We start from the raw sequence: 20,107 nt of genomic DNA on the forward strand, positions 1-20,107 counted from the left end.
AGATAATACTCATGTTCTTCCAGAAAATGATTACAAGCACTAACTCTTTGGTATTAATATCTTCATTTATTTTGCTTGCAATGAAAAAACAGAAAAGAGAATGAAAAAAAAGTCTAATCATTGATCATTTTACACAAAACTCCAAAAATGGGCCGGACAAAAGTATTGGCACCCTCAGCCTAATACTTGGTAGCACAACCTTTAGACACAATAACTGCGCACAACCGCTTCCGGTCACCATCAATGAGTTTCTTACAATGCTCTGCTGGAATTTTAGACCATTCTTCTTTGGCAAACTGCTCCAGGTCCCTGAGATGTGAAGGGGGCCTTCTCCAAACTGCCATCAAGAGATCTCTCCACAGGTGTTCTATGGGATTCAGGTCTGGACTCATTGCTGGCCACTTTACAAGTCTCCGGTGCTTTCTCTCAAACCATTTTCTAGTGCTTTTTGAAGTGTGTTTTGGGTCATTGTCCTGCTGGAAGACCCATGACCTCTGAGGGAGACCCAGCTTTCTCACACTGGGCCCTACATTATGCTGCACAATGTGTTGGTAGTCTTCAGACTTCATAATGCCATGCACACGGTCAAGCAGTCCAGTGCCAGAGGCAGCAAAGCAACCCCAAAACATCAGGGAACCTCCACCATGTTTGACTGTAGGGACCATGTCCTGTTCTTTGAAGGCCTCTTTTTTTTTCCTGTAAACTCTATGTTGATGCCTTTTCCCATAAAGCTCTACTTTTGTCTCATCTGACCAGAGAACATTCTTCCAAAACGTTTTTGGCTTTCTCAGGTAAGTTTTGGCAAACTCCAGCCTGGCTTTTTTATGTCTCTGGGTAAGAAGTGGGGTCTTCCTGGGTCTCCTACCATACAGTCCCTTCTCATTCAGACGCCGACGGATAGTACGGGGTGACACTGTTGTACCCTCGGACTGCAGGGCAGCTTGAACTTGTTTGGATGTTAGTCGAGGTTCTCTATCCACCATCCGCACAATCTTGCGTTGAAATCTCTCGTCAATTTTTCTTTTCCGTCCACATCTAGGGAGGTTAGCCACAGTGCCATGGGCTTGGAATTTGTGATTGCAATCATTTTCTGGAAGAAACTGAGCATTATCTTACAGAATTGCAGGGGTGCCGATACTTTTGGCCAACACTGTAAGACTAAGGTTCCATGTTACGAAAATGCAGTATTTCTGTCTGCTGCGGAAGCACAGTGGAATAACGCAGCATTTTAGAGTACCAGTAAAGTGAATGAGATCACATTAAATCTCTTCCACATACTGTGGGAAGAAAAAGCTGTGGAAAAGCTGTGCTTTTAAAAAATGAAGCATGTAAATATTAGCTGCAGAGTGGCGTGCCATTTTCTTATATATTTCATGGGGAAGAAAAAACTCAAGAGAAAAACTACAAAAATAGAATTAAAAAAAATTGTGGAAAAAACACGGTGTTTTCACTGGGATTTTTTTAAGCTGCATTTTGCTATGTGAGGCTTTTCATGTCCTCAGGCACATGTGTTTATGGACGAGTACTGTCAGGAAGGGGGGAAGCGTTCCTCACCGCTCAGCATCATGGATGGGCGGTAAGGAACTCCCCTCTAACAGTATAGCGGTATGGACAGTACTGTTAGGAGGGGCTAGACTGTCAGGAACGCCCTTCTGATAGTGAAGAGCTATCGGTATTTGCACCAATAGCTCTTCCCCCAAGGCACATAACAGGAAAGCCGACAGTGTATGGTCAACTTTCTAGTGGTATATAAAACCGCATGTGTCTGAGGACATGAAAGGTCCTCTTTAACCTAAAGGGTATTTCTGAGGCTTGATAACAAGCAATGGGTGTTTTCACTACTTACCAAGCACAGGCTTAGTATTGCAGCTCAGCCTCATTCATTAGATTGAGTCCGAACTGCCAACAAGCCAAGTGACTACTGAATATGACATCATATTGCCTGTGAAACAGAGCTCACTGGGCAAATACAGGTATCTGTAGGTAACTCAAAACCCGCCCCAGTGCTGAGGCTGATTTGCATATCCGCAAAAGTGATGAGTATCTTAACATATCTGCATTGGTTTATGGTCACAAAGGTATGCTTATGCTCCTATTAGGGCTAGTTCACGCGTAAATTACGTGTGGCTTATTTTGGTCCCGGAAAAAACGCTTTCTAATTAGGAATGCCTAAATTAACCATGCCGCGCTTTTTGTGGAGCGGTTTTTTGTAAAACCAAAAACACCAGGCAGTTTTCCCCTCCCGTAAAAAGAATAGGTCTCAAAAAACGTTTTTTTCCCGCGCGTTTTTTTGCAAAAAGCCACAACGCGTTATTTTGCAAAAAAAAAAAAAAAGTGCTGAAAAAACACGCACGTTTTTCGCTTCCCATTCACTTCTATTGCTTTTCCGCCAGAAGAAAGGTCATGTCGCTTCTTTTTTCGCCTAGCAGAAAAAAAACGCTAGAGTAAAAAAAAAAACGCTAGCCCTCTACATAGACCACCATTGTATGGAGGCGGATTTTGAGGCGAAATCCGCTGTCAAAATCCGCCTCTTTGTTCCCGTGTGAACTAGCCTTCAATGGCCCAACATGGCACAATTAATGGTTTGGGAGGTATTCTGGACCAGATTTTTAAATGGGCTCTATCACTAGGAAAAGTCATTTTTAGATAATCACATCCTTGCACAGCCTTTAGAAAGTCTATTCCACACCTACCTTTAGTATGTAGATTGCCTCAGTGGTTTCTGAATAAGTCCGTTTTTATTCATATGCTAATTAGACTGGTGCACGATGCATCGTGCACTCCTCTCCTGTTGTTTCCTATGGGAGGCTGCTGCTGCTGATGATGATGACTCAGCTTCCTGTTTGCCCAACACACATAGGAGATAATAGGAGAGAGGAGGCTGCTGGGAACTTCCTGAGCTGGCTGGAAGCTCATTAGCATATGAATAAAAACGGACTTATTCAGAAACCACTGAGGCAATTTACATACTAAAGGTAGGTGTGGAATAGCCTTTCTAAAGGCTATGCAAAGATGTGATTAGTCAAAAATGACTTTTCCCAGTGATAGAGCCCCTTTAAAGCTGGCCCCACACCTACTGGAAAGTTCAGCCAGGAGGTCTTCAAGGTGACACTTGAAATCAGCAATTTCTCCAGGACCAACATGAATGTATTCCTTTGGAGACTGTTGTGCACTTCCCTTCTATTGAGGCACGGGCATGTATTGTTGTCAGCCATTGGAATTAAAATGACTATGTTTATGACCATCATAAAAGTAGGAAACAGGCAAAAGAGGACATCTGCAGGTATCTAAATGGTCTTCAGATGGGAAGGAGACTGATACTCCAAATGTTCTGCAGTTAGGACACTGGGAGAAAGGTTCACTGCGGAATTGTGCTTAGACTAATGTTGTGTGCCCACTGACCAGCGCACATGAGTACATTGATCTGATGTGTTACTATAGTGTTTGCTTAGTATTTTGTAGGCTACATACAAATCTAGGTACTTTAGTTCATTTGTGTTTTAGGTACAATTGTTTTTGTCTGAAATAATTACATGAAAAGCTGCTTACAGAGTATATTATCTGCTTGTTCGTTCAGTCCCAGCTGCACCTGACAGCCGCAGGAATACACCCAGGATATAGAACACCGGGTTAGCTAAATTGGCGTGAAATTAAATGGTGCTTAGGATGCATGGATGATGCACATCGCTTCATAATACTGAACCCAAGTGATGCACTAGGGTGTACCCGTCAGTTTAGGCAAACCCTTTACACCAAATGACTACCCATAAAGGTGTGTGCGCGCTTTACAACAAGAAATCCTCCAACTAGGCCCCAGCGCTCCCCACAGTATGCAAAAACAGCCTGACCTTCCCGGAAAGAGGAAGAGGCAGTCATCTTACCGATGATGGGTTATCTAGGCACACAGGCACTGCATTCTCCTGTGTCTCTCTATACATCAGAGCATCAGGGTTGCATGAAGTCCCTGCAAGCAGGATAGATGAAGAGCCTTGAAGCAACTAGAGAAAAGGGGAAAGAGGGGAAATGTGTCAAAAAGTGCAATTTTTCATCAAGAGTACAAGGTAGAGAATTCTCCCAGAGGCCCATGTGTACAGCATATACATCACAGTATATAAAGGACAGTCATGGTAAAATGCATGCAGATCTATAGGACTTAAAGACTGTTAAGTTATACTAAAAAAAATCTCCAAGTAGCCCCAGACTACGCCAAAGAAGGCTAAAAAACATCCAAACCCCCCCCCCCCCCCCCCCTCATAAAATAACAATCAAATATTGACATATTTTCCTCTGTGCACAATTATGGGGCCACATTTTATGTCCTTATCCTGAACAAGAGCCATTTTCAACAGACCATAAGCAATGTAATGAGACATTATGGCATCTGCTCTATACAGTAACACAGTTGTTACATGAGCCCATCAAATTCTACAGTTCAAGCTGAAAACGGCAACTTGAAGAGAAAATTAAAAAGAAAAAAACGATTTAAAATAAGTTTTTTTCTTGGATCCATCCTTTTTCTGTAATGTAGGAAGAAACTGGTGATCAAGCTGCATGAAAAGAAAAAAGTTGGGAAGCTTGTGCAATTGGGTATATGGGTATAGACCATTAATATAGGGATAACCAGTGAATTTTCCTTAAGAAGTTATCCAGTTTTCACTATTGATGGCCTACCCTTAAGCTAGGTCATCAATATTAGATATGTGGAGACCACACCTAGGACCTCCTGCAGATCTATTACTGATGACCTAGCTATCCTAAGGATAGGCCATCAACACTAAAAACTGGATAATCCCTTTAACTGCTTTGGTGGATCAGCTAAATGTGTAGCTGTAAAAGACAGTGTATAACTCCGTCACGACTCATATACTATATTATATCAAATTGTATAATTAAACCAAATTTATGATACTGCATGTAAACAAGAAGGCATACGATTACATACACATACATATATAAGGGGTTAAGCTGCATACAGTCCAGTGTAGCGAGAGTTAATGCTGAAATGGTTCAAAATCAATCAAGAACAGTGTTTGATATCTCCAGACCGCGCAGTAAGATGGCGTAACAAGGCACCGCTGGATGCATAACACCTCACTATGGCAGCACAGAAGGCGTCTTACACATACGTGCAATCGATGCTGATTAATTGAGGATAGTAGAAGGGATGTAATGCTTCCTCCAAGACAGGAGATGACTGCGTTACAGTGGCTGTCAGAAACTACATGGTTAAACGTATAGGCAGCGATATAAGTGGAGATAAATCCGTGAAATGTGGTGTCTGTGAGCCATCCCAGACCATGGAAGTCCAATTGGGAAACTGGACTACATTTACATGTGACAGGTACCCAAATCCCTTATGTAGGGTAGTTTGTACAGACTTTTAGCATACTTTCCTTTGCCGTCTTCCAAAATTCAGAATTTTTTTTATTTTTCTGTCAACATAGCTAAGTGAGGGCTCATTTTTTACATAAGTTTTACTTTCATTTGGCATTTCTTTTCGGGGTACATATGTTTTCTTTAGCTTTTAAGTGTTTTTTGGGGGGTCCATGTGAAATAACCCACAATTCTATTATCATTTTTTGCATTTTCTTTTTCACTCTGCATTAACTGCAGTAACTTTTTCCGGCGACTCATTACTATGACATAGTCACATAGCTTTTGTTACGTTTTACCAATTTTACTAGTAAAACGTCACATTTTGAAAATGAACGACTTTCCTAGGGGTTGCCGTATTCTGACGCCTATAGCTTTTTTACTATTTTGTTGACGGAAATATGTAAGGGGGGGGGGGCCACACGGTGGCTCAGTGGTTAGCACTGCAGCCCTGCAGCTCTGGAGTCCTGGTGTTCAAATCCCGCCAAGGGCATAAAACCATCTGCAAGGAGTTTGTATGTTCTCCCCGTGTTTGCATGGATTTCCACCCCATATTCCAAAAAAGACATACTGTTAGGAAAAAATGTACATTGTGAGCTCTATGTGGGGCTCACAATCTACATTTAAAAAAAAAAAAAAAAAAAAGGAAATATGTAAGGGCTCATGATTTGTGGGGCAAGTTGTACTTTTTATTAGTCCCAATGTTTGGTATGTATGACTTTTTAAAGGGATCCTATCATACACACACATTTTTTTTCTAAGTAACACGTTGGAATAGCCTTAAGAAAGGCTTTTCTTCTCCTTTCGTTGTCTTCTCTGCGCCGCCGTTCCGTAGGAATCCTGGTTTTTGTCGGTATGCAAATTAGTTCTCTCACAGCACTGGGGGTGTCCCCAATGCTGCCAGAGAAACTCTCTCCAGCGCCGCCTCCATCTTCTTCATTCTCTTCTTCCGATGCAGGTTTCAGACTTCTAGGCCTCGGGGAGAGCAGACTGTGAATGCCCACAGGCCAAAATAAAATGGCTGCTTACACAGTATTGTAAGAGGCCATTTTCTTGTGGCCTGTGGGCATTCGAAAATAAAGACAACATAAAATAAAACCCTATGTGTCCCCGAAAAAGACGCAAAAATTAGTTGAATGAGACATGAGAAAAATGTTACAGCCCTCAAAACCGCACATACAAAATAAACCTAAAATGTGTCTGGTCCTGGGCCACAAATTGGCCCGGTACTGAAGTAGTTAAATCTAAAGGTGTTTTTGTTTTTTACCTTTTATTGTTATTTACATTTATTTTTTTACTCGCTATTGTTACATAGGATTGCAGTACATTGCACATAGGTTCCCTATGTGTGCTAGGGAATGGCAGTCCAAAGGCCATTTCCAAACCTCCTGGCTGCCATGGTAACCCCTCGGACCCCGCAATCTTATTGTGGCAAATCCATGGACAAGATCTACCAGAGTCAGAGTCTTCCAACTCCGAAGGCCTCGGCTGTGTAACACAGCGAATGCTGGAAGTAATGCTGCAGGAACAGATCCACACTACTATGGCACTGAGCATTTACTACACGCTCAGAGCAATTTAACAGTACGCTGCGGAGAGGGAAGGGGTTAAGGGCTGGGGACACACAGGGATGGACTACAATGGATGAGTTGCTGCAAACTCACCAGCGGCTAACCCACCACAATCTATAATAGCGGCTTAATGGATGAAATGTGTGACTAAAACCCGCAGAGCAAAGTGACACTATCTGACTCTGATTGTAGCTCAGAATCACGCCCCCTTGTCTGCTATGGCCCAAGATCACCCACTTGACAGTAGAAAGCCTAAGATGCATATCAGGCAGTGCAATTTTAGGCTTTATGCCAAATTGCAAGTGTCCAGGACTAAAGAAGAGCCCAAAAAGGTTTCCCACTTATCCATGAAAAAGAAAAAAAAAAAAACCACACCAATGGCATCATTACCTTGACATTACAATGGAAGCAGGGTATACAGAACAGAAAAAAATATATAGAACATAAATACTGAACTAAACCAACCTGAACTCACACCTAGGTAGCTCCAACCAACATAGATGGGGATTCTTTACTGTGAGAGCAGTGAGGTCATGGAACGCATTGCCCCAAGAATTGGTGATGGTGGATACATTGTGCAAGTTCAAAGAGGGCTTGGATGCTTGTCTTGAACTGAAAAATATTACAGGTTACGCTAGGTTTACACCTGCGTTCTGGTCTCCGTTCTGTGCTTTCCGTCTTCTGCATGCAAGAAGACGGAAAGCACAGACCGGGTCCAGCTGTGAGCGTTTTATGCTCTCCGCCGCAAAACCGGATTTTTAAATCCGGACACAGAGTAGTGCATGTCCGACTCTGTGTCCGGATTAAAAAACCCGGTTTCGCGGCGGAGAGCATAAAACGCTCACCGCCGCTCACGGCCGGACAGCTTTCTCACCCATTCAAATGAATGGGTGAGAGAGACTCCTGCAGGTTTCCGTATCCTGCCTCTGTTTTATGCAGGAAACGGAAACCTGCATAACGGAGTGCCGGGCGCAGATGTGAACAAGCCCTGACGGGCTTTATATTTTGCTAAGGGAAAGTTGATCCAGTGGTTGGCATCAGCCTCAGGATCAACACTGTAGGGTTATAGGTTGGACTTGATGACTCCGTGTATTCATCTGACCTCATCTACTATGTAATATAAGCATTACTTCAGAGGAAAAATAAAAAGAGGTTCATATACAGTTATGTAGACTGTACCAAGAACCTTAATATTCCAGATACAACCTGATTGGTTATATCCATTGGAAACTGATCAAGAAAAGACTGTAACCACTAAGGGCGGGTTCACATCTGCACCCGTGTGCATTTTAGGCAATCCAGCTGTGTTTCCATCTTCTGCCCTGAGAAACTGGACGGGGGATGGAAACCCAGCAGTCAGTTTTCAAACCCATTCACTTTGTGTCCGGTTAAATAAAACTGGTTTCGCCGCGGACAGGTACAAAACGCTCACGGGCACTCAGTTTTCAAACCCATCCACTTGAATGGGTTTGAAAACTGACTGCCCGGTTTCCGTCCCCTGTCTCCGGGAAGAAGACGGAAACCCAGCTGGATTGGCTAAAGCGTGCACGGGCACAGATGTGAACATGGTCAAAGAAAAACTTAAACTCTGCTAATTTTATTTTTAACTATTAATGGTCTACTAATTTAAATATGACTATTTTCATAGGAAAACCCCTCTAAGGGTATGTTCACTTGGCGGAATTTGTATTCCGTGCGTGAACATTTCGTGTGACTAGCCGTGACGGGATGCCAGTGCAGTGCACCGGCATCCCGTCGCGGCATTCTGCTCCGGATTAGGCCCGAATGAATGGGCCTAATCAGGAGGAAGCCTCACACCGTGAACGCCACAGCTGAGTTAGCCTCGGAATCCGCATCAAGATAGGGCAGCTCACTTCTTTTTTCTGCTACAAGCTAGAGGAAAAAAGAAGCGAGCGGCTCCCATTGAAGTAAACGGGAGCCCTTTTTGGCAGCGGATTTTGAGGTGAATTCTGCGTTAAAATCCGCTGCCAAAAAACTCTGTGTGAACAGACTCTTAATGAATATGAAGTTTGTATTCTGTATCTGGTATTGTTAGAACTTTTAGACCCTGTTTATGATAGATTTAAAGGGGTTATTCAGCCAAGGGAAAGAACTTGGGACACAGTTTCTGGTTAGAGAATTTCTTTAAAGCCCTGCAAATTTTTCAGTGATTTATATCTGCAAGAATGTGTAATTATCTAGAAATGTAGAAATGCAAATATGTTATGTTTGTGTGAAAACCTTAAAAATTCTGAATAGAAATTGAAATATTATGCCCATACGTTACACTGGGAAACATATTATTTCACAATACAACACCTTCAAGCAAAATGATTGTGATAAGTGTTAATGTGTTATAGTGCGAGTCTCTGTATTATCTGGGGGGGTTATTGCATCCTCCATTGTCACATTTGGAGCTCATCAATGAGTCTTTGAGAGGCTGCAGAGCGAGGGCACATATAATGTCCCTTTATACATAAAATCATGTAGTCATTCATAACTGTGCCCATTATTAATAAAAGGGGATAATTTTGTACAGTAATGTAATTGCCACTATATTAATTATCGTCAGACTGTGGGTTATGCCAGCAGCCTCTTGTGCTCACAATCCTCTTCCTCTCAGCTGGAGGACATGCTGCAATTCTCAGTCTCCTGTGTCCAGCCGTCACCTCCACTTTGTCAAAATCTTGTCAGTTCGCCAGCACTTCCCACTACATTATATTCTTTCTATGTTTCAATTGTCTTTAAATACAGAAGAAAGTTGAACAGGCTTTTATCAGCTCCAAAGCGTTTAATGCAAAATGATAACCATTTCAAGAGAGGAAGAAACGCAAGCAAGTGTCGGGTACTAGAAAACAAAAGAAGGTGCCACATTTTGTACCCAGTGGGACAATGACGTACGGGCTGGCATGGGCATCAATGTATTAAAGTTTAGACTGGCAGACGTTTGAGAGATTTGAGAGACGAATGATTTTATCATTCGGGATAGAAACAAGATCCATGGGCATCAAGTATATCTTTGACGTCAGGGTTGCTGGATTTTAATAGACTCCCTTTGTTAGAAGAGTCTGCAAAAAATAAGCTGATCACAAGAGGTCCCTCTGTTGTACCCATAGTGATCGAATGCGGTCAGGATGAGAACCAGGTAATAAAGCTAGAGCATGTGAATAAGGTAAAAAACAGCCATGAAAAACAGATGCAACACCTGATGTTTTACTGCCATGTTGTTTTATGGAAAAAAAATATGAAGCAACATAGAAGAGTTTTAACCAATGCAGCAACTTTCTAGAAATTGAACAAGACTTTGCCCAAACCCAGGGGTTATGCAACTTCCAAACATTATCTGAAGTGCTAAATCCTCACTGTTCCCTTCTGCTCCCTTTATTTTACTTGCTACTCCTTGTATCAGTGTTATTTACATGCAGTGAATCTGTGGACAAACTACATTTCCCATGAGTCATCTGTCTGCTATCACTCTCTGTGTCCCCCTCCCTTCTCCACTCTCCCCTGCAATGAAACTACAGCTAATAAACCACTCCCATATCCAAGGTCACATGCTGCGTCGATGTTTCGTTTGCATCCCCCCCCCCTCCCTGTGAGCAGCAGGTAGTGAGAGCAGGCAGATGCATCATGGGAAATGTAGTTTATTCACTGCATGGAAATGAAAGTGATACAAGGAGTCTCAAGTAAAATAAAGCCAAATAAAAGGGTGCACAAGGGAACAGTGAGGATTTGGCACTGCAGTGGATGTATTTGTAAATAATTTTAGGAAGCTTTACCAAATATTTTAATTGCTTGAATTGTTAATAATCGTTACATGTTTAGTAAAGGGAGTCTGTCAGGAGTAAAGTGGCTATAAACCTAATCCCAGAACCTTCTCGAGGTGATTCTACAGTTTACATATTTGTCTCTGTTATCTCAGCCTTGGTGCCCCATTTCATGTAAAATGTGGTTATATCCATATTCACAAAAAGTGCCATGGGGGCACGAATTCACTTGCCTTGACTTTTGTCTCATCTCACATTCCTGGGTAAAGCACTGTTCTACTCATTTGCATATGGATAAAATAACATTTCACCTGAAACTGGGGCTCCAAAGCTGAATAACACAGGTATATCTAGAAATTGCAGAATAACCTGGGAATAGGGTTATACCCAATTCACTGCTGACAGACTCCCTTTAAAAGAGTTGATTTATAGCTTTGTGGGAAAAAAAGAGTTTAAGTGAAGAAATAACTTTTCATTCTAAAATCTGCTTATTCTGGATTTTGGAGTCCAGTGGGTGGCCTTAAGTGATTGACAGCCCTCCCTTACGGAGTATGGTTACAGAGATAGCCGCCAATCATTGACTAGGACCGCCCACTGGACTCCTAAACCCAGAATGTGCAGAGGTTTAAATGACCGAATTACAAGTTGTACTGATTTTTCCCTTCAAATAAATAAATATATATATACATACACATACCTCTAAAATCTATACACACAATCTTAATCCACTCAGCCAATCCTGCTGTATAAAATACTGCCTAAAGGGCAGACTGGCATATGGGTGCAAGTTCTTCTAAAAACAACTCGCTGGAGATCTAGACTCTATTCGCACGAATGTCAAAAACACAGCCATCACGCGTCAGCATTAAAATCTATGCAATCCTGCAGACCTATTCACATGTCCGTTTTCTTAATGGACAGGGTGATTGTCCACAAAAATAGGATGTCGTCGTTTTGGCCATTTTTATGGATCACTCAATAGACTCGAGCCTATGAGGTGCCATAAAGATGCAAACTGGCTGTGAAAAACTGACTGCATTATGTATCTACTGTGTACTGTTTAAAAGGGTTACGCTACAAAGCTATTTCTCCATTCAATAAATTTGCTAATCCCAGGATCAATTGGGGTCACATCAGTTGGACGCCACCAATCCTGAGAACAGGGCGTATGCTACACCCATTGAAAATATAGTGGTGGGCGCCAGTGCACACCATGCTCCATTCATTTCAATTGAAGTGCTGGAAAAAGCCAATGTGTTATTCCTCCTAGCAATTTAGGAATGCATGGGTGTTACCATTTTGGGGGTGCAGAGGAAACAATCACTACTGAGCCCTGGACCCTGAGTTTACCCCAAAGGTCCCTCTGACCCATAACATATATGATTATTCTAAAAAGCACAAGGTAGGTGGGGCCCCATTACGTATTTTGCACTGGGACCCAGAAGCGTCAAGTCCCAGTATACAGTGACATACACACAACTGGTAACACCCAGCTGTGAATGTATGCATACATTTCTAGGAGGAATAACAGAGGAACGACAAAATGCAGAAATATCAGAAAAGACGCTCCAGAATTGACATTTCATGGGGAATATATGTATTTACTACAACAGCAATGTCAGGAGAGCAGACAGGTACAATGTCAGCATTAAAATATGTCTTTGTTCGTATTCTCATTGCGTTATTTTGTGGATGAGTGGACACGTCTGCTTTCTGCTCTGTTGCCACTGACACCTGTTTTTAAGCAAAAAGTATACAGACGACGGCATCGGTAGGGCAGAGATACGGAAAAAGAACAATCACATTCGCATTCATTTACTAGCAATTTCCTAACACTCGCTGTCATCTGTGCCCTGCTGTCTGTAAGAAGGAGGACGGCTGATAGGAAAGGTAAAATGGACACGTATGTATGTAGCAATATGTAGCAACATAATTTTATTTATGCTTCTCATGTCATATGTTGTTTTGATCTAAATCCCCTGAATGTGTTGCATTGCTTATAATAATAACCAAAAAATGTATTAAGAAAGCACAGGGGGAAAGAATCAATATGTCTATTATTTTCTAGTGTGTAATGGATTTACAGCAGCTGCTGAAAAGACTAATTCCAGAGGAAATATACGTGCGCCGCTGAGAAAATGCAAATTAATTTAATCCAAAATTCATTTTTCAGCAGCAAAAGAACAGGAGAGGCAGCAAATGTGCTATGGTCTAGACTAGTGCTCCGTGATGATCCAAGCACTAAGGTGAAGGACGGAGACAGTGTTTGGCACTACAGAGCAGGTACCCAGATGGCAGAGGATAGTGTTAACTGGAGGCTATACAAGCACGGATGTCAATCACAATGCAGCGTAATGTGGTGGTCTCCAGTCCCTCCTTGTTCCCTGTAACTTCCTCAGGTTTAACACTCATGACATTCTGCTTCTACAATGACACCAAACGTCAATCCGAACATGGAATATGGGACATTTCCTATACAGACAGGGACATGGGGGACTACACAAGAAGTCATTGACTCATGCAGTAAGGCAGACAACAATGTGCTCCTCTCAATCCCAGGCCAAGAAGACATGAGATATGGCAGAAGTGTGGGCACTGACTTGGCAGGGGATATATACTGTATACAAAGCTCTCAGGTAACTGCTCTGGGCAGACAATGCTGGCTCTGTTCCTATTCACACCTGGCTGGAACATTTCTCCATTAGCAGCAACCTGGGAGCCAAAGAGCAAATGGAACAGGTTGCAGAGAGAGGAGGGAGCCTGAGATGTGCAGGGGATGAGGAGGACATCATGAAGGAGCCTCAGTCTTACCTACTCTATGGATGTGACTGGCAATCCCTCAGCACAAGCTCCTCCGGGCACCGGAGACGAGAACACCGCCATCCCTGCTGGTGTCATGATGCTGGCTGTGGAGGGGCACGTACTGCAGCCCCCTGCCCGTCTGACACATGCAGCACTGTGCCACAGCTCTGTCCGGCTTCACCATTCCGCCTGGCACCAGCCTGACCTCTGCAATGTGCGCCCCTTCCCCTGTGGTTGCCGTGGAGACTGCACTCCACTTTGTAAGCCAGTGCAATAAGCAGCGATGCTGGCAGATCAGTCCATACTACAAGACGGAGCGGAGGAAGGAGGAGGAGGAGGAGGAGGAGGGAAGGAGCAGCCGAGGAATGCAGATCCAGGGGTTCCTGCAGCCTGATCCATCAGAGGAGGAGGAGGCTCGGCCAGCTCAGGCCACCTCCTTCCTGAGAGGACTGGGGAGGAGGCAGGGGCCTTACACCTGCACGGAGGAGATAAAGCTGCGAGCCCCCCCTGCAGTCATGGAGAGATGCATTATCCTCAGTGCAGGATGCTGGATGTGACAAGTGCCCACTGATAATGGCCAGGGGGGTATAATAGGCCACCCCCTCCCCTTACTGCAGACTGAGAACAATTGCTGGGGATCAGAGGTGCCAGTGCTGCTCAATCTCTGCCACACCAACCCTGATACTGAGGGGCTACCAAGGTACTGTAGGGGCTTATTCACACATGCATCTGTCCAGGGTTATATAGTATGAACAAATACATCAGATCTATAGGTTGGAGGAGCAAGATCTCTTGCTCCTTCTGGAAAACCTGGACTCCTAGGTTTGCCTACTGAACTAGTCAATTTAATAGACCTATTCTCCTGGAATTGTATTCCCATATATACCTGCAGGCTTGGCCCAAAGGGGAACAGGTGAACCCCTGACCCAGGGAGACTGGTGGATTCCCCAATTCTGCAAGATTGGTGCATAACACAGTACACCCACTGCAATACATACAGACAGGCAGCGTATGGCATCTCACACCGCCTATGTGCCCATATAATAAACCAGGTAGAATATACTACCCACTTAGTTACAAATAGATGCATTGTATGGCTGACGCTAGGTTCACACTAGTGACCAGAGCAATGGAAAGGCAGACCTCTAAAATAGAGGTTATATAAGGAGCCCAATGTACCCCATTGACTGTAATGGGAACCATTGGTTGTCCTTTGTTTTTAAACTGAAAGCAGCTGGCAAAAAGCCATGCATGCAGGACTATTGCATCTTTAAGGTGGACATTGCCTTGGAGTTTCCAACACAAATGTGAAGGCAGCCAGAGATTACATCTAGACAAAGGCAGGTTAACCACTATCCTCTCTCCTGGACCCCATCTCCACATTGTCACTGCAGGCCCATGTCACCAATCATCTTGCCTATAAAGGTAAAAAGGCCCTAAAGTAAGGCAAGAGCAACTACTGCAAACTATGAAATTTTGAATGGAAGGCAGGTAATATTTGCATTTATCTGTACAGTTGGGTGCCGAGAATGACCACTGCTGGTGGACCTAGGCACTCCAGTTTGACACTGTATACCTTTATTTATCTGCTGTAAGGCTCCAAGTACACAATTGTGTGCTTTGTCAGTGTGTTGCCATGTTTTTCTTATGGCCCCATATATTCACATCCATGTATTATCATGTAGGGTGTCATAAGTCTGGGCACAAAACTTAGGACAGGTCTTGGGGCAACACGGTGGCTCAGTATTTAGCACTGCAGCCTTGCAGCAAGGAGTTTGTATGTTCTCCCCATGTTTGCATGGGTTTCCGCCCATTCTACAAAGACATACTTAAAGGGGTTGTCCCATAACAAGGATCCTATCTATACTGCTAGATTATGTGGATATAAGACTTTTCCTAAATACATTGCTTTATCAAAACTGCTTTGTTTGGACGCTATCTTAATTTATTCACTTCATTGTTGACACTGGCCCTTGGGATTATCTGCTCATTTGTCAAGTGATGTAGCTGCCTGCTCTCAGTGGGGGAGGGAGGGGCTGACAAGCAACGGAGCTCCTCATATAGGGGAGGGGGAGGTGAGAGCTCTGGGATTACTGTGCTGTCTATCTTCAGCTTTTCCACTTATCAGTCGGTTTCATTGAATTTGGCTGATAAGGGCTGAGATAAGGAGTGCGTTACCTCTGTATGTAATGCAAGCTGATTCAAATCCAGCTCTGCTACATCAGTTTCCACATCAGCGTCATACTGTGGATCATAGCAGAGCAAGTGAAACCCTGCCCACCAATGTGCGAGAAATCCAGGAAGTGAAGAGAGTACAGAGACTTCAGGCTGCAGAACAAGAGTTATGGGAATACCCCTTTAAATGAAAAAAAAAAAAAAAGTACATTGTGATCCCTATATGGGGCTCACAATCTACATAAAAAAAAAAAAAAAATTAGGACAGGTACTATTCCTACATGTTTTGTGATCCAGGGTCATTATTGAAATTAATAGGTTAGTGAAGGGCACGGACAGCACACAGATCATCTATGTGCCATCCATGACATTTTCTCACTATTCCATACATGCGCACATTCATGGAGCCTTAGTCACTTTAAACAATAAGGTAAGGTTCACACTACCATTGTTGTCCGCTCAGAAGGTGTCTGTTTAAAAAAAAACCAGACACCTATCATAACAGACACAAACAGATAGTAACTGAAGGCTATGGGAGCGTTCACACTACCGTCGGTGTCCGACATGTAGTGTCCGCTCCTAGTGTCCGCTCAAAATCTGTCACGGACACTAGGAGCGGACACTAGATGTGTCCGTGACACCTGTCATTCACTTGAATGGGCATCGGGTGTGTTCTTTTGCACTCCGTGCCCGTCCTTCTCTGTCCGCAAGAGAAGATGTCCGACTTCTCAAGCGGACAGAAAAACCCTGCATGCATGGTTTATATGTCCATTGCCCATAGACCTCAATGTTTAAAAAAAACCGGACACTTGCTTAACGAAAGAAGGAGGGTGAAAGGGAAATGAGGAACCTAGGAAAAGAGTCTCCGGGACATCATCCTATTAACAACATCTTAATATAAGGACAATTATAAAGAAAAGATTGGGAGGTGATACAGCCAAATAAAAGTATTAGGGGTGTTCACACTACCGTTGGTAGCTATTGTCCGTATAAGATTTTAGCAAAGGACACTAGCTGGTCCGTTTGTAATTTCCATTCATTTCAATGGGATTTTATATTGTGTCCTTTAGTGTCCGTTTGTGTTTGAAAAAAACAGACAGACAAGTCCTACATGTAGGATTTTTTGTCCGCTTGAAAAAACAGACATGGTTGTAAACAGACATTAAAGGACACAAACAAGCGCTATTTGAGCACTGAGGACTGCCCCCAGTGCTACGAGAGAACTCATTTGCATACAGACAAAAACCGGGAATTCTACCGAATGGTGGTGCGGAGAATATATCTAAAGGTAGGAGAAGAATAGCCTTTCTTAAGGATATTTCTACGTGTGATTGACAAAAAAATATGATTTTAATGGTAGAATCCCTTTAAGCTAAATGAGGGCCACATAGCAAGCCCCAGCTGAAAAATGTGGTGAAAAACAATGTGGCGGAATTGCATCACAGTTTTTCTGCAGCATTTGTCTCAGAAAGTCTGTAGAGTTTTCCTCTGCAGACTTTCTACTCTATTATATCTATTTGGATAATACCAGCGTTTCTGTAGGTATAACTGACATGCTGCGATTTGCAAAAACGCAGGTGAAATTGCAGCATTTCCGCTCCAGATTTTTTTCTGCAATGTGTGGATGGGATTAACCAGAATCCCATCCACTTTAGGGAGCCTTCACACGGAGTTTACGCTCACTCATTCTGAACTTAAAAATCGTTCAGAGTGAGCGGCGTAAAAAACAGATGCCATTGACTTGAATGGGTGCCGGCATACTCGCGCTCCCTATTGAAATCAATGGGATCTGTTTTTTACGCCGCTCACTCTGAACAATTTTTACTTTCAAAATGAGCGAGCATAAACTCCATGTGCAGGCTCCCTTACAGGTAATGTAAAACATTGTGTTTTTGCAGCATGGAGCCTCAACCTAAGGCTAAAGCCCCACGTTGTGGAAACGCAGCTTTTTTCTTGCAGATTTTGCTGCAGTTTTTTGAGGCTACGCCAGGAGTGGCTACAAAAGGAATGGGAAATATAGAGGAAGTTCTTATACCTCTCCCTTCTGCTCAATCCACTCCTAGCCACGGCTCAACGGCTCAAAAAAACATAAAAAAAATCTGCAACAAAAAAAGCTGCATTTCCGCAACTTGGGGTTTCAGTCTTAAACACGCGTATTTTTCACTAGTTAGACCGATCTTACAGATGATGAAATTGGTCTGATTAGGCTGTTTAACACCCACAGATATTTTGTGAACATACACTCAGTTTTGTCTTCCACATTATAGTCTTCCTAAAATAAACATATTCCCTGTAATTGAAATGTCTTCCATATCTATTTTAGATGCTGTTTACGCGCCACAATAGCAGTGATTGGCAGGCAGTTTGTAAGGTTAAAGACACACACTCAGGTTTTCTTGATGCCAAAACCAGGAGTGAATTATAAAGGTGAGAACGTATAAAAGACAGTAAAAGACAGATGGTGCTTCTCTTTGTTCAATCATTTTGTAATTTTGGCTCCAAAACTGCACCTGAAAACCTGAATGTGTGTTCTTACCTCAATAAGAACGCTATAACACATCTGCACTTTTACTTGTGGTAGGTAACACTATACTGCAGGATTATTTATATATGGATTATTTATACTTCTAGTAGTGCAGGACAGTACTATATGGATAACTTATACTGATTATTAGAGATAAGCGAGTACTGTTCGCATCAGCCGATATGAACAGCACGCTCCATAGAAATGAATGGATGCACCTGGTACTTCCGCTTTGACGGTGGCCGGCCTCTTAACCCCCCGCGTGCCGGCTACGTCCATTCATTTCTATGCGAGCGTGCTGTTCGGATCGGCTGATCCCAACAGTACTCGCTCATCTCTACTGATTATAGCACAGGACAGTATGTCGCTGAGACACAAGGACTCCTAGCATCATAGATAACAGTCCTGCTAGGAGTCCTTCTCCCCACATACTGTTCAGACCAGTAAATCCAACCAACACACAGAATGAGCTTCATGCTGAAATGCGCGGTTACTTGGCTAGTTTCTGCATCTGGTTTTCAGGTGGATCATAAACTCCTGATCTTAAGTTCACTCCTGCATCAGAATAAGATGCAGAACCTAATCATATAATGGCAGCCTCATAGGATCCACAAGCTGCCTTTATTCAGCGATTTTTGATTGTTTTTATGCTTTCAATAATCCGTTAGAAGAACCAATGTGAACAGCAGCATACACAAAGTCATGTGTAAATACATCTAATTGTCTATGGCTATACACTGTCTACCAATAAGTATTTGGACACACATGCAAATGAAGATATCTGTGGTCGTGATGTACGTCATGCCTTCCACCGTTAAATAGGAAACAGCATTGGTATTAGTCGCATGCAAGATGCCACGAAGTGCAGAGTTGCTCGATTTCGAGAAAGGGGTAATTGTCGAGTACCACAGAAATGGTTGATTCTTAAGGGACATAGCAAGCGAACTGAATTACCCAAAATCGACAATGGCCTATGTGATTACGAAGTGGAAGGTGAACAGTGATTGTCAAAATGTGCCCCAAGTCGGCAGATCCCCGAAACTAGGAGATAGAGACTGACAAGTGCTGACCAGAGAAACCGCACCCAACCAATGGCTGACATACACCAGGAGTTTAACCAGACATCCGGGAGTATTGTGTCCATCAATACCATCCGTAAGGAAGCATCTGCTGGGGTCTATCAACTATTCAATAGGAAGAAATGCTGTTTTTCTATTCTACCACAGGAAGCGGCAAAGGAAGCGGCAAAATACATGTATGAGCCATGTATTTTCTGAATCTAGTCAGTAGGTGGCACTATGTTATATAACTCAAAAACAGGTTCACGTTTTGTACATGTTATTGGGCAGTATTCCATGTAGTAATGAATACTCAGGGCTTTGCAAAATGAGTGGAAAAAGAATAGTGAGATGTCTTGAAGTTGGAGTACACTAGATTAGGCCTCATTCACACAGTGTAGAATTGCTCAGTATTTTCTATTTATTGGGGCAGATTTATTAATACTGGCATATCAAAGAGCCAAACTGGCACAGTGAAAGAGAGATTTGTTAAGAGTCTGCGCCTCCTTCATAATTCAGGCCAGGGTCCCACATGGCATTAACCTCAGCGTCTTACAGTCCCCGCAGTTCTACTGGTGGAGATTTCTACTATAACTCACAGCAGAAAACTGGTGTGAGTTATAAGGAATTGGATGGAGGCGTCTCGGCCGGCCCCAACCAATGAAATTCATCTGTTTTTATCCAACTATCTGTTATAAATGGCCATTAAACACAGGCAGTTGGCCATGAAATACATGCAAATTGATTTATTTTTTGTGGGAATATATCCAAAGTTTTCAGAAAACAGATGCAGCATATTTACACATTGCACTGTGTGAATGAGGCCTAACTGCAATG

The 20,107-nt window shown here is 42.9% G+C and overlaps 1 protein-coding gene across 11 annotated transcripts in view; it reads right to left on the minus strand.

The window, feature by feature from the left end:
• The window catches only part of SRCIN1 (SRC kinase signaling inhibitor 1), a 304,218-nt gene that overhangs the window by 93,596 nt on the left and 190,515 nt on the right, over positions 1-20,107 (minus strand). For 10 of the 11 annotated variants that reach the window (XM_075278228.1, XM_075278229.1, XM_075278227.1 and 7 more), the window contains one exon: positions 3,882-3,998. In XM_075278228.1, the coding sequence (XP_075134329.1) occupies positions 3,882-3,998 (117 nt within the window). Of the gene's footprint in view, positions 1-3,881; positions 3,999-13,522; positions 13,823-20,107 lie in introns of those variants that run through there. The other variant, XM_075278235.1, reaches the window with a different exon arrangement.

Source organism: Leptodactylus fuscus, chromosome 6, assembly GCF_031893055.1.
Source record: "Leptodactylus fuscus isolate aLepFus1 chromosome 6, aLepFus1.hap2, whole genome shotgun sequence".
NCBI classification, from domain to species: domain Eukaryota; kingdom Metazoa; phylum Chordata; class Amphibia; order Anura; family Leptodactylidae; genus Leptodactylus; species Leptodactylus fuscus.